Here is a 16446-nt window from a genome sequence, read left to right as displayed (position 1 = left end):
ATAATTTTAAAATACTACAACCCAACCTTATTGTGTCCACAGGAAACAAAATTAACTTCTAAACTAAATTTAAGAATAAGAGATTATTGCATACACAGAAAAGACAAAGAAATAGATGAAGAGGGTATATCACACGGAGAAATTGCTATTGCAGTAAGAAGAGACCTATATTCAGAAAAATTGGAAATCCAAACTCCTTTGCAAGCATTTGTCATAAAAGTAAAGTTACGGTTCACAGTAACCATATGCAACATATATTTGCCACCCACGGAAAGGATTAATGAAACAGCTTTTATTCAACTGATTAATAGTCTTCCTCCTCCTTATATTGTATTTGGAGATATGAATAAATCACATCAGACTTGGAACCCTGCAATACTCAATACTATCCAATCCCCTAATATTATCAGAAGAATAATAGATAGTACAGATTATCTTCTACTCAACACAGGAGAAGCCACATATGTCTACCCAAGATCCGGATCAACATCGGCAATAGACTTTACTTTTACCTCACCTAACCTTTTTACGCAAGTTACCTGGAGTTTCTGTGACGACCGTTATGGGAGTGACTATTTCCCAACACTATTATCTTTCAGCACCGAGATACCTAAAACCAAAAGACATCCTAGATGGATAATAGAAAAAGCTAATTGGGAGGAATTCTTAAGACAATTGGCAAAAAATCCATAGTATAGCTGGTAATAACAATATAGAGACCCTGATACTAAAAATCCAAAATGAAGTTATTTCAAATCCTAAAATAATAGTCGAAACTCTAGGGGATCATTTTGCAGCCATTTCTAACCTAGATAACAATCATAATTGAGAAGAACAAGGAATAGATTTTACACCATCTACGACACAAGATAACTCATCTCAGCTGGGCTATAATCGCCCCTTCACAATTTGGGAACTGAAAACAGCAATAAATGAAATCAAATCCTCCTCACCCAGAATAGATGAAGTGCACAACGTTATGATAAAACACTTTCCTTACGAAACTAAAAAAGAGCTTCTTTCCCGAGGCTTGGAGAGAATCGATAGTCATCCTTATAATCAAACCGGGCAAAAATAAGCTACAACCCAACAGTTTTTGACCAATATCGCTTGCCAGCTGTTTGTCAAAACTCCTGAAGAAAATGGTTAACAGATGACTGATATGGGTCATTGAAAACTATAACCTCTTGTCACCTATACAATGTGGTTTTATGAAAAACAGATCAACAATAGACCAGCTTGTGACGATGGAAGCCAAAATTCTTAACACTTTTATAGATCAATCAGAAGAAATGTGTATATTCTTTGATATTGAAAAAGCAAATGACAGTATAGACCGAAAAAGTATAATAAAAACACTATATGAATGGGGGTTCAGAGGAATGTTGCCAAAGTTTATTCAAAGCTTCCTATAGAAAAGATATATTAGTGTAAGAGTTGGATTATCGACCTCAAGTCGTAAAGAAATAGTTAATGGGATTCCACAGGGAAGTATTTTAAGTTGTATGCTGTTTGCAATAGCAATAAATTCCATAACAAATGTAATACCTAAATCAATAAAAGCATTCCTTTATGTAGATGATTTGACGATCTTTCTAAGATTCAAGAGACATGAGTGGATGAGAAGAGCATTACAGAATGTACTGAATAGTCTACAAGCTTGATTGGAAAGCAAACATTTCCTCTTCTCATTTGAAAAGACCAGAAGTGTATTATTTTCAAGAAAGAGGACTCCAAGCCCAGTGCCTCAACTTTTTATGTACGGCAATACTCTAGCAATCTGCAACAGCACCTAATTTCTCGGACTAACATAAACTAACATGGTCAAATCATATAAAGCACCTGCAAGAAGAATGCTTCAAGAGGCTAAGGCTGTTAGAAGTATTGGCAAAAACTTCTTGGGGTGCTGATAGGAAGTCGATGCTCATGGCCTACACAAGAATAATACGATCTATGATAGTCTACGGCTGTGAGGCTTATTCTTCAGCTAAAACAAACTGTCTCCTACTCTTAGACTCTGTATACCATACTGGAATAAGACTTGCCACAGGTGCTTTCAGGACGAGCCTAAGAAAGTCTCTGTGCTGTGGCTTCTTTATCACCACTTATTTTTCGGAGGCAGGAATTCATGAATAGTTACATCAACAAAATCAAACTCCAACCATCAAACCCTGCATATCCCCATATATTTCACCCTCGTTGCATGAGAAAATACGAAATGAATCCTACACGGAACGCTCATATATAACGAAATCATAAGAGAGATTTATGGCATGTCTACAAACCCAGCTGATTCTATCTATAGATTGGCCCATTGGAAATACCAGTCTTACAAAATAGATTTAACTATGAAATGCCAGAACCGCGACTCAAATACAATTCAATTCCTAAAGAAGATACAGAAATATTCAAATCATGAAATAATTTACACTGACGGTTCCAAAAAAAACGAAAATCAGTTTTTTGTTGTCATTTTTGCAATAATAATAAACAGGGCACCCAAAAGATATAAATTACCCACATATTCAACAATATTTACAGCTGAACTTCAGGCAATTTTAACAGCACTTTATTTATCCATAGAAAGTGAATACTCAAACATATTAATTTGTTCAGATTCAATCCCTGCACTCTAGAGTCAACCAAACTTCAGTCAAAGTGGACCTAAGATAGACAAAATTCACAATTATATAGACATGTTTAAACATCTTTAAAAAAGTGTATCCTTTCTCTGGAATACCTACCTGGAAATGAGACAGTGGATAAAGTGGCTACAATGAATGTTCTACCGCTCCAAATTTATGAGCCAAAAAACATAAAGGCATTTTAAAGGAACAGAGTCCGAAAAAGTTGGGATTCAATGTGGGCTGAGGTTTCACTCACTAATAAGCTAAGAAACGTTTAAAAAAACACACACAAAAGTGGGCAAGTGAGAATAGGACATTCCAAATTAACACACCTCCACTTAATCACAAAAGAGGACCAACCTAAATGCCAAACCTGTTAGTCCCCATTATCTATAAAGCATATAATTGAAAAATGCACACCATTTTGTCAAGCCTTCGAAAATAATAAAACTCCTTGTACAAGAGAATTGGCTCTAAAAGACTCAGCTGAATCCATAGACGAAATCATAAAATTTCTGAAAGAAACTCAACTGTATACTAAAATATAAATCATCAATATCGAACAGTGTTAAAAGAAAACAGTCTACATTTAAAGAAATGGTCTATTTAAATTTCCACTTCTGGAAATTAATTAATCCAAAAAAAATATTAAAAATTAAAGAAATAAATAGTAACATAATTAAAAAGTACCTTTAGAGCTAACTGTAAAATATAATAAATAAATGTAAATGGAGGCTATTTAGACCCTAGTAAAAAAAAAAAAGTTCTTAATTTTATAGGAATCCATTGAACAATGCATTGATTGACCAAGAAACAATGCATTAAAAGCAAAAATTCAAATTAACTAGCACTAAGGTTGATCAAATCTTCCCATGAATCAATGCTGGTGAAATTTTTTTCTGAGTTCCTAGCTGGCTGTTTTAATAAGCTAAAAAATGATTTTCATTAGATTTTCCAAATATATATCAGGGTACAGGCAGCCATTTTAAAACCCCATGTATTGAACATGCATTAATAAAATATAATCCCTTCTTGCAGGGTTTCTGTAAGGAAATATAAATGTTTGAGGCTGCTTTAGTAAACATATATGATAATACAGTTGAAAAGGAAATATAAAATATATACAAGATCACATTACCACTGAGTTACCATCTGATAAAACCGAACTTCCAATCTTATTTCTTGTTGAACAAACTACAATATGATCTGCTCCAATGCTATTGATATCACCTTGTCTTTTAATCAACAATGGACAAAGAGGTAACTTACAGTTCAACCAGTCATCTAATGTTAGCCACTGAGAACTATTCATGACCTGCAAAAATTATGTTGAAGCTCAACATAATGATTTATAATAATAATATTCTTAATAAGGAAAGTGACTTTACCTGCCTAGAAAAGATGATTTTTTTTTCAATATTTGATCGCTCTAAAAAATTGAAATAGTGAAACAGGCTAAGTAATTTGCATTTCTGATGTTTCCTATAATTATATACGAGAAATTATCATTTATAGAAGACAAAAATACTTATTATTCTAAACATAAAATTGGTAGCTTACAAAGAAAGGTGTCGAAAAAAATGAGTAAAATTAAAGTCTTGCAGGGTAGGATGAGTTTTATCAGTTCTTTTAGAAAAGGTAGAGAAAAAACCATGTGCTAACAATGAAGCAACAAAATCCCTGTCAAATTCTTCTTTATCACCTGGAATTAAACAAACATGAATTCTTTCTTTACTAAATTAGATGAAAAATACCTAAATAACCTTATAATCTATTCTTTAGACAACTTGAAATAAATTTTCAAATTGTGTCTAAAATTTAAATTCAATTTCAAGATAACAACTACTATGAACATCTTCTTAAAGAAAATATATTAATTAACAAACGAATATTTTATTAGATTTAAATAATAATAAATTCAATTTTATAATAAACATTTTTATATTTATATGATCGTTTAAAAAATAATAAAGAATGAAAAATACATACATATTTGTTGTAAACTAAATTTCAGTCCAGATGGAGGCCTAAGTCTTTTAAGATCTAAAGCTCGTTGTGCTATACATGGTAGAGTAAAATTATAAAAACCTAACCTTTCTTCATCAGATAAATCGTTATTTAAAAAGTCTTTTAAACCAGAAAATACATCCTCCACCGATGTTTCAATTTCTTCAGGCTCTAATCCTACACTGAAAAATTAATTTAAAGTGTTAATATCAGGGAATAATATAAAACTATAACAAAATTTTAACCATAAAATAAATGAAAGCTCAAACTAAAAAACCATGATTTTTAAATCATCTGATTAAAATAAACCTGGTAATGCTTTTATACAACAGTGATACTTTCATATAATGGACACCTACTGGGAAGATAGTATTATCTGATACACTGAGGAGTCTATTATGAAGGGGTTTAAAATGGATATAAAATAAAATTGAAATGAATAAAAAACAGAATTGTGCATGTACTGTTGCCCGGGGGGACAAATGGATAGAGGGAGATGGTTGCGGCAGTCTCAGGGCTATCCGTAGCTCAGGTGGTTGAGGCGCAGGTCTTAGCAACCTGAGAACTACCCTCCATATGTCAGAAATGACCAGGAAGGAGAGTCATAATAAAAAAAAAAGTTGCAAGAGTCTCCCCACTCAAAACAGATGAATTAGGCTATAGTGCCCTTACTAATGTTTGAGGATACCCAGTCCTCCCTAACCCCATCAACTCTGTCACCTCCACATGGTGCCCCCAAGAGAGTATGTTGGAAATCACAGACAACACAAGCAGGATTCATCATGTCTATCAGTTCAATGAACTTGGTGGACCTTCTAGGAGACACAAGCCAGGAGGTGGGAATTCAAGCTGAGGCTGAATAGCAGGGTTGTATAAAAATATAAAGTATTTTATTGACCCACTTGAGGAACCTGGTGCACCCCATTGCAATTAATACCCACTGCAGAGAGAAGGGTTAGACCTACATTGCTTCTTATGAAACCCCATTTTCGTGACAACAAAATGAGCCTTATAATAACAATTTTTTTTTAGATAGAGAGAATTCTTCCTCCTCAAGTACTTTGGATCAGGAAGGGCCATCTTTGGAACTATCTCAAGGGATGTCACAAAGCTCTCAAGCCAAAATTGTAGATGCGGATAAATTAACAGTACAACAGAGGGATAAGGAAATGCAAATAGAGTGTTTTCGGTCACTGCTGCCACGTCACTATTATACTGCTGCCAAGTGGATAATCCGTTCAGCTAATCTGGGAGCATAGCAATAAAGTTCAAGCCTATTTGATCTATCTACTGGATCAGATGGAACAAGGGGGTGCTTACCTCAAATTAAATAATTTTATTTACCACTCAGAGGTGGCCTTGTTGAATGTGACAACCAAACCAGCAGGGACTCACTGTCAGAGTCTGATATGAGAGTGACTATAAGTAAGGTCATTATGCTCAATAACTGGTAGCGTGGATGAGTTGAAGAGGACTCTAAAAGTGGGGATTTTCTTATCTAACAAGAGTACTAGATGTACTCTTAAGGAGACTCTAATAACTTGAGCATTTCAAACAGGTGGACGATGGTGGGTGTCAAAAACAAAGAATATGGCTTTTATGGTATCTTTAACACTCCTAAAAGTAGCTAGAGTTACATTGAACTGTTGTTTTAAAAGATTTCCCTAAAGCTTGACGAGAGGAGACCCTCACCAGACCCAGGCTTTCTGTTGAGGCAAGGTATATTATCTACAGTATCTCATGGCCTGCAACAAGGGAAAGCCCCCTGAGGGCCTAGTGGTGGCCAACGATGGATCTGAGACTACAGAAAACTTGCAGCATGTAGTGTTCCATAACAGTATGTTAAGGCTAAGGACACTGAAATTATATTAATTCAAGAATCTCACTTATTAAACAGGCTGGGTATGCCAAGGTACAGTATTGCTGCAGAGCCAATGCGTTCCAGGACCTGGATCTTGAATAAGAACAATTTAAAAATGCTGCCTTTGTGGCAACTCTGTTCTACAGATTTCGCAGTAATAAGACCCTTAATGAAGGTAAACATAGGTAAATCACAGTATCCTCGGCGTTTCTTCCCTAGGATCAAAATTTATTTATTACTCATGATCCTACTGGATCAGAGTAGAGACCATTGATACCACCGTAGCCATATGGTATGTAAGTCCGATGTTCAAGGTTTGGCATGTTCCTGATGAAGAATTGTATTTAGATCATAGGTACAGGATATGATTCAACTGTGAGTAAGATGATAAGAGTTGGTGTATGGAAATCAAAAGCTTATGAAATAATGCAACTATTGTATTGTTATCTAGAAAAGAAGGGTTGTGATATCTTAGGACATTGGAACATGGGTCCCAGAGTGCACAGTTCGGAATGGGATGTTTTTGATTTCCACCAGAGGCAGTTTAATTATTTCTCAGGGATCAGGAGAAATTAATCTTGCCACTACCACTCTGGTTATTACACAGTAGCAACCTCTTATAAGCAACAGGAGGTGGCAAAAAGGACCACTGAGCCAATTTTCTGGACTAGTTCCCTGTACCAGTACCAGTATTTTGAAAACTGGTGTCATTGATAATACCACAAAGTAAACGAATCCCCAACTGTTTCATAGTCAATATGAGAAGAGGATAGAAAAATGTCAATAATAATTAAAATATTATGAACATAAATAATGTTTATAAACAATTAACATAATTAAAGTAATGCTGTAATAAGGAAATTACTTTAGTGCTATGGAGGTAAGTCAACAGATTCCTGTAAAATAAGCACCTTTTCATATCAAGATATTAATCATACTAATAGAAAATATGAATCAAATGCAGCAATCGATTACAAAATGCATCAGTGTCGAAAACAAAAGCAAAGAATGATAGTTTCAAGTAGCTAGATACTATTCTAAAAATACAAATAAACCATAATGCTGAGAAGAAAACAATCTTCATATGAAAATAAAGTGGTGCTCTGTTGAAAATAATAAAAAAATTCTAACAAAATACATGATTATTATCCACATCATATAAAATGTTAAATATAACATACTTGCACATATTGTGAATCTTCAACATAGAATCTATCAATTCATCTGCATCTGCAGACTTAGCTGCTTGAGTAAGATGCCGCTGAATGGAAGACCACCAAGGTAAATCACAAGGTAACATTACCAAAGCCATTATACTTCAGATGCACACTACAATTGCATAAAAAAGAAGCAATTAACACTATTATCAAAAGCTACTACTTGACATAAAATACTAAAACAATTTTCACTACATTTGTTTTGTTAGGCACAGAGCAAAAGTTAAATGTGACATTAACAGAATTAATAATTTTTAGTTTAGTCAATAATTGTTTAACATCACGAAATACGACTTCGCCACTTTTGTTAAAGGTGTAGAAACTATAACAATTATAACACGAGATAAAACAAAATATTAACAGAAAGTGATAACAAAACAAAATAAACAGATAGGTAAAGGTTATACTGACGGTTTCCCAAGAATATAATATAACAGTACATAACTCAAACCAAAGAGCTAATTATTTATTCTAAGTAATGAGAATACTTTATATCTTACAGTAGGATAGTCTTATCTTCTAAATAAGGTCTTTTTGATAACTATTCCGAAAACTCGTTTAATGTTTTAATTAAATATTTTCATAATTTTAGTTTGTTAAAGGATTTAATTTCTGCAAATTATTGTTCAGAATATTATGGTAGAATATTTATGAATTTCTTTCACATTTTCTATAAGGATTGTAAGATACTTAAATACTAAATGGAGGATTTGAATTTGCCAAAATAAAAAAATAACCTATCTAAACTACATGACTCTGTAGTATAAGCCTTACTTCTAGTTTTAACCCAAATCTATTTTACAACAGGCAGTTGTACCTATACATTAAAGCATGGGAAATCCTGATGGACCATGCCTATGGCTGTCCAATTTTTAAGAAAGAATTTTCAAGGAAAAATTAATTATCATTCCCCAATCAACAATTCTAATTAGAAAAGTTCTTCAGATGTCTGGATAGACCAACTCTTATCATCTTACTGCCATACACTTCATGTGTGATTATATTAATCATCTTTATTCTTTCTCTGTTTATTTTATCTTGAGGAGATTTAATTGTTACTTCATTGAAGGGCACCTTCTACTGTACTAAATGAACAGTAAATTTTTTTTACTTTAATATAAAAGTTGGAGGTTTGTTGAAAAGAAATGTTTACAACAGCAATTTTATAAACTAATTTCAATTAATATGTGAAAGAATTCTATGAAGAGTTCAAGAAATGATATTTTATTCATTTAAAATTTTTATAAGTGCCATTAAATGAAATCCAAAGAAGTTTAACTGTGAATTCCTCTTAAAATGCTTACTTTTTTAAAATAGTAAACAATATAGAAGGTTAGGATATACAAGATCAGACCAAAAAATAGGTGCAATGGGAAATTCCTAAAGTCTTTTTTAATTTATTTCAGTGAAGTACCATTACATTTCCTGTAGCTCACTATTTATTTCTAAACAGTTTAGATAATGAATAGTAATAATTTATGAATTACGATGAGATTTAAAAAAAAATTATGTCAACTATATTTATTTTATGGATCATGTATTTGGGTGTTTCTAAAAAAATCTAACCTAATACTGGAATACTGAGCTATTCCATCTCATCATCAATTTTTTTTTTAATCTCTCTTTATATCAATTAAAAAAAAAATTTCCTTCAGTAAAATATCTTTAGTGTGGTTACAGAACACTCAAACTGCCTATCACATTATCAGGTTGATAATAATTGGTTAAAACCTCTCTTCTATGAGCTCAAGATATGTTCATCATATTGAAAAACTTTATAAAAATAAATGGTCATAACACACTGTATTCAGAAAATATTTAATGCTTTTGAGTACAGCTGGTAGCACCATAAATTATTCAAATGTTTTTCACAGAAAATTTCTCATTACCTGTAGATGTTTTTTATTTGTCAATCTTTAGGAAGGAATATTATGAAATAAAAGTGATAATTCTGTATGAGAAACACTGCCTAAGATCGGCTAAACTGTTTTTAGCTGCCTACAGTCACTGTTCAGCTTTAAAGATAAAGTGGTACTTTTCAGGTGAGTATATGACTCTCATTATCATGCTGCATTACATGAATTGGATTAGTATTAGTAAAAATAAACTATATTAGTTTTGGATTTAGCACCCAAAATTGTAAGGAAAATCGTGAGTCAACACATCAAATTTATAATAAATAATATATATATACATATATATACTTTAAGAATAAGATCTGTAAATATGTTTTCGATAAAACCCTTTCTATTTACTAAAACTTTATCTTGATAATTGGTAAATATTTTAAACTATAGTTGATCATAAAATTTTAATAACTAAATATTTTAAAAAAAATCTAAATAAGACAAATTGATTTAGCTGTGAGTTAATCCCAGGAAATATTTTACAAATAAGAATAATAGATTGAGAATTTAAAAATAAAATTACACCTTCATTAAATACTTATGACAACATAAATGTATACAATCAAATTAGTGTCCCTAAGGTTACAGCAACCTGGAAAAAAAAAAAAAAAATACCTGGCATTAAAAATTGTTTGAGTTTAAATTATAAATGTAAATACCAAAAAACTTAACACTACTCCAAAAACAAATCACCTTTAACTTCTACAGCATGAAATGGAGTAGGTTAAACTATAAATAAAGCCAAAATAATTGGAAGAAACCCAAAAATATGGGGAATGGTCGAAATGTAAATCAGTCACATATCTTCCTGCTCACTAAAAGCCAAATGTTAATTATTCTAGGGTGCAAAACAAGGAAATGAATCATTATAAAAACAATATATTAAAACATATCAAAGTTAAAGTATTTACATCATTCACAGTACCTAATATTGGTAAAAAAAGGTTTTTAAAAATATAATTATTTTGTTCACAATACACTAAAGTCACTTATCTAAGAGTATACAATAAATTATATAATATAGTTATAATTTTAGAACTTATAAAAGGTTACACCTCAATTTTATTTTTTAGTATAGGTAAATGAAGTACAATGCCTGTAAAATAATGTTATAACAATTTCAAGGGGGAACTCATGCTTTTTAAACACTACCCATAACAAACAAATCTTTTACAAAGATTTTTAGTCTTTAATTTAAACAGGGTAAAAAAAATAAATAAATAAAATAAACTTCAAGCTATATTTATTGATTGGTCATCAATCAAGTTTATTATTGCACTATACATGAAGTATTTCACAGAAATTTTATTATAAGAAAAGATGATATTCTGGCAGAAAACAGATAATATTAAGAGGAATCTTGAAAAATCAATTGAATTAATATACATTAAAAATTATTTTTTCTTATTTAATTACCTTACAATTTTTAAAATAATAAATAATAATACCAATACCTGAAATCCCCTACTTTTTATATAAAAATTCTGTTTAATTACATTAACTTGACTACCTTTTAATTAATAAAAAAAATTAAATAAACACATCAGTTTTTTAACAAGAACAAAAATAAATTAAAATTTGAAAAAAAAAAAAAAAAAATGAGAATCACAAGATATTTGTACTTTATAGCACCGTGCCTTTGGCTTGAAAGCCAATAGAAAATTAAAATCTAAAAATACTGATACGTGTTCAATTAAACAACACAAAAAGCCAATTTTTAATAGACTTAATCATAGTAAATAAGGTACACTCAAAATTGTATATATGTTTATGTACATGTATTTCATCTCTTTATATAATAAGTGATTCATCATTCAATTAAATTTACAATAGCTGATAGTTTTAAAACTTAAAACTTTTAAATTGATTCCTATACAAATTGTTTTGAAATAATTACAACTGATTGATTATGACAAATACAAAACATTAAGGACACATATAATTTTTTACAAGACTGATGTTTAAATGTAGTCTAAAAAAAATCAATTAAATAAAATAAATCATTGTTGATTTAACACTAGATTTACTGACAGAATCATTTAACTTTTTAACAAACCCAATATAAAGATTGATATTGAAACATACTAATTACTAAAAATTAATTAAATGAGATATTCATATGAATAAAATTTAACTGACAAAATATTGTTATTAAACTTCTTTCATTTAATAAATATGAAACTTCAAATTAAGGGTATGCAAACCTAGTGTCCGATAAGATAAATTTTTAATCAATGAAATAATTTTTGCTGCCAGGAAATGATTTGATTTCATTAAGTCGCCTTCATTGTTTCAATATATGGACTCTTAAAGAGAAATATTTATTAGATCTAAATAGTGTACATAAATATATTAAATTTTGTTCATACACTAATAACTATCCCATCTCTAATCTGTTTCCACAAAAAAGAAATATGACATATTGTTTATTTTGAGTAAAACTTATACTTAAACTGTTTCATAAATATACATATTTTTTAAGACAAAAGTGTAAAATGAATATACATTAAATACACATTTCTAATAATTCAAACCAAATAAATTTTGTAACCAGTGAATTGAAAAAGACAAAATTAAAAAATAACTAATTACTCAACAAAAAACAAAATGTAATCAACAAAAGTTAATTAAATAAAACTTTGAAATTTTAGGATATAATAGTCAAGAGAAGAAATTAGTATTAAAAATTTTAATTATAACATTGTGTGTTCACAAAAATTTAACTATAAATCATTAGTGATTCCTAAGAGATCTTAAATTTTCAATAATTTATTCTATAAATAAAGAGAAATGTAAAATGAACACTAGATATTTTTTTCATACTACCGGAGTGAAAAAACGCAGTTTTTAAACAAGAAATAAAGGTTAAAAAAAATAGTTGAAATAAAATTACACATGTACACTATTTGATTCATAAAAATAATTGACTCATTAATTTTAAGTCAAATTCATGACAACACGCTAAAGCCAATTTTCCACTTACCAGTAAGGAAAATTATAATGATAAGGTAGGTAATTAAAATTTATGTTGTCACCAAGGAGAGAAAAAATGAAAGCAGCGGAAAGCAGAAAAAAGTATAATAGTCACATCAGGATAGATCTAGTTTTAGAATCTTATATCTGGTTTTGATTTATTTGTAAAATATTTATTATATTATACATTTTACTAATATGTACTGTTTTTGAAAAATAATTACATTAATTGTACAGAGCAAAAAACTAGTTAAGTTAATAGAAATCAAAATCCAATTTCAGTGGTTCCCAAAGTGGATAAGGCAAGTAATGTCACTTTCTCAAAATATTACAAAAAAAAAAAATTAAATTAAAATAGGAAATTTGCAGTGCATTCCAGCATGTGCACTGTTTTTTTCTCTTCTTTTCCCACATATTTAACCGCTCTAGGGATGATTGTAGCACATTCTCATATTTTTTAACTTAACAAGGGTGCTGTGAACCTCTTTTAGTTTAGCCCAGAAGGGTGCAGTGGTGAAAAAAGCTTGGGAACCGCTGTCCCATTTATCATAACTTTATCCTAGCTTTTGTACATGAACTACAATTAATTGCATTAATAAGAGATCAAAAATTTAAATAAAAGCAAGTCGCTAAATGAGAAAACATTAAGTTTAAATATTAAAGATGATAAAATGATTTAAAATAATAACTGAATATTGAGTGAATTCATTTTATTGTAAAGATTCAATATTTAGACAATGTTAAGATTGTCGAAGGTAGCGAAAGTTCTATAAATAAATAATAAATAAAAAGAACCTATATAACAGAAGACAACAGATTTCTAAAATTGACCAGACATTTTCAAAACCAGAAGCTATCAATGTTTGAAAACAGAAATGAATAATACCTAAATAAATTACACATTACCAGATTATTTGTTATATTTAATAATATTAGTTTTATGATTATATTAAAATAAAACTATCAAAACATTGAATTAACTATTAAGATAATTTTTAACATCATAAAGAACTATTACTTATAAAAACAACTGCTTTTAATCATAACAGAGGTCATGAAATTAAAATTTCTATAAATTGTGAGGAAGACAAGCCAATATCACTGCTTGGTTGAATAGTGACAAAAAGGTTGCTTTTTAATTTTGTGTTTGACATATTCCATAGATTGTATAGTGGAATATGGTTGCTTTGAAAGAAAAAAAAAAAAGTAGAAAAATACAAAACAATTTAACTGCCAAATTCAAGAATCATTGAGGAAGCAGAAACACAAGTCGGGTCTGGAAGTAGATTGGGAATAATGATTTAATTGTTAAAAATTTTCTTTTTCAATTGAAAGAATACATTAATTTGAAGAAAAAATAATGCTTTTAAATAAAGTTAGATAAAACAGTTTAAAAAATTGAAATATGGCTTGGAAAATGCTTTGGACATCAAATTATTGCTTTCTGGAAGAATGACCTATGTACTAATTAGTAAGACCAGAGGAAGCAAGCAATTCAAAAGCTCAAAACAATCCTGCTATTCCAATACACTATGCCTCACACAAAACTAGTACAATGGTGAGAACGGCTATAGCACTGCCTGCCATAAACAATAAATATGAAAATAGTAAAGAACTCATTAATAAGCTGAGCATGAAAGGAAGAACAACTCAAGTTTTGAACCAGATTTAAGTATCAAAACATCACTTAACATTAAAGTGATCCCTGTTTACACTTATAACGGAAACCTTCTTTTTTTTTTTTATCAATGAAATTCAAATAGGAACTTAATGATAAAACGACGTGAAGAGGCTATGGTCATTAGAGACTGCCAGGGAGACATTTGAAGGACGGACCGTACATATATTTCCCTGAATGATGTTTAAATGGAGAAATCAGATGAAGTTCACATTGAAGTCATAATTATACATATGAAATCTAAATGTCTAATACTATGTCATTCAAAGTATTACAAATAGAATTGAGTGACAATTTCCCTACATAAAGTAAATTATAATTTATCACCACTTTAAAAAAAAAAAAAAAAACCACTTCCAATCATCTAAATCGAAGTAGGAGTAAAATAGATCAATAGGATGAAAACTAAGTAGCTCATGTATCAATACTGAACTGATCTCTATAGCAGGATTAAGTCATTAAGTTATATTAGACAAATATTTTATCTTTAATGAGGCGAAAACTTAAGTCTATAACATAGAACTGCCCAATAACAACATTAATCACCAATGGCTTATTGTAACCACAACATTAAAACTTAATATTAATTATAAATTATTAACAAAAAAAAAGAAATAAAAAAGATAATAACAGCTCTCAACAAAATTAACAATAAACATATACATATACTCTTTGTTAGACAGTTAAACATCCTAGGAATAAAGTAAACTTTGGCATAAATTTATACTGGAAAAATAAATTTACTTAGCATAAAAATTATAAATTATATTTATAAATAATTTACTAAAAAATAGGTTCGAGAAGCTAATGCGACAATACTTATTTTAAAGTTTCAAAGTTAGACATCTCATAAAAAAGCATTTAAGTCAAAAAACAATTCATAAATTGATTTAACAATTATATGTTAAAATATAAGTGATGATAATAACATTTGTAGAAGTCTTATTTTGCAAATAGAGTGATATATTAAGAAACTAATTTTTGCCTGGGAACACTGCAACATATGGATCTAATATAAAAGAGAGATGTTTAACCTTGAAATATACTTATCATAAATAAATAACTATCCTAAAACTCAGATAGAATTATAGCAGGTACTTATGGACAAATTTCTTCTATAATTAGCTTGTCTTGATTGATGTATCTATTCTGTTAGCAAGCAATAAATAATTATCATCTCCAATGGGTGCTTGCCTAAAACACAAACAACAAAATTGAAATTGTACTAAATCATTGCTAATTCACATAAATAATTAATATTTAACTGATTAGAAATTATTACTAAAGGATAAACTTTTTAATAATGCATTCTGGTAAGTTAGTAGGTAGTTGGCAACTTTGTTGTAACTTTAAATTTAAGAGAAATGATAAAGAATTTAAACTGTCTGGCATAAAAGATATCTAGGTAAAATAACAAAAATTTAAAGTTAATACAAACAAGGAATCAAAGACAAAATTAGAGCATATATACATAAAATTAAGTTTAAAAGGTACTCAAATGATTCTAAATTGAGAGTTAAGTTCATAAACGTTACTAGAAATATATTTTTTTGAGCTTTCAAACAACAACTATATCTAATTTGAAGAAAAACATATCAGTTTTTCTTCTAAAAGTACTAAACAATTAAAATCAGATGATTTTTAATAAAATTAACATTTTGGACTAAATACTCTTTTGAAAATAGTCTTCATAAATGCAAATATAAAAATATATTTATAAATGTTCAATGCAACCCTTAATATCACTATATTACAACTTAAAATAGTAAGTACTAAATAAATCGTAATATAGGTTTGTTATTAGGCCATATTTTATCAAGAAAATGTCAATAATTGATAAGAACTGGTTAATAATCATCAGTCATCTGCCTTCCCTGACTGGTTAAAGAGGAATATATATTGTCACTCTCAATTTAACATTCATGTTTCATCACGACTCTCCATAATCTTTTCTTCTTTAGTTTCCAAAATAAATTTCAATTTATCATAAATTCTACAATACGATTTCAATATGAGGTAGCTGAGTATAATTCACACAATAATAGTAGATGTTATTAAAGCCTCAGGAGCAGTTGCTTAGGACTTAACCTAAGAGGGTTAAGATGGAGCTCTTGGGCTGTCTGTCGCTCAGGTGGTTTAGGTGCAGGTCTTGGCCACCTGGGAAGTTTAGCAGCAC

At 29.6% G+C, this 16446-nt stretch overlaps 1 protein-coding gene across 2 annotated transcripts in view; it reads right to left on the bottom strand.

Annotated features, from left to right (window-relative positions):
* Positions 1 to 7682: 7682 nt before the first annotated feature.
* Positions 7683 to 16446, bottom strand: part of RasGAP1 (Ras GTPase activating protein 1) — a 35392-nt gene continuing 26628 nt past the window's right edge. The window contains exons 18-20 of one of the 2 annotated variants that reach the window (XR_001343802.3): positions 15369 to 15464; positions 10313 to 10434; positions 10178 to 10211 (exon numbers count right to left, since the gene is read on the bottom strand). Coding sequence is in view for 1 of the 2 variants with exons in the window: in XM_014427691.3 (XP_014283177.1) it covers positions 15392 to 15464 (73 nt within the window). In the remaining variant the exon portion in view is untranslated. Of the gene's footprint in view, positions 7825 to 10177; positions 10212 to 10312; positions 10435 to 15368; positions 15465 to 16446 lie in introns of those variants that run through there. The other variant, XM_014427691.3, reaches the window with a different exon arrangement.

Source organism: Halyomorpha halys, unplaced genomic scaffold, assembly GCF_000696795.3.
Source record: "Halyomorpha halys isolate HHAL.00 unplaced genomic scaffold, Hhal_1.1 Scaffold664.1, whole genome shotgun sequence".
Taxonomy (NCBI): domain Eukaryota; kingdom Metazoa; phylum Arthropoda; class Insecta; order Hemiptera; family Pentatomidae; genus Halyomorpha; species Halyomorpha halys.
Note: the sequence above shows the minus strand (reverse complement) of the source record. Positions and strands in the feature narration are given on the sequence as shown.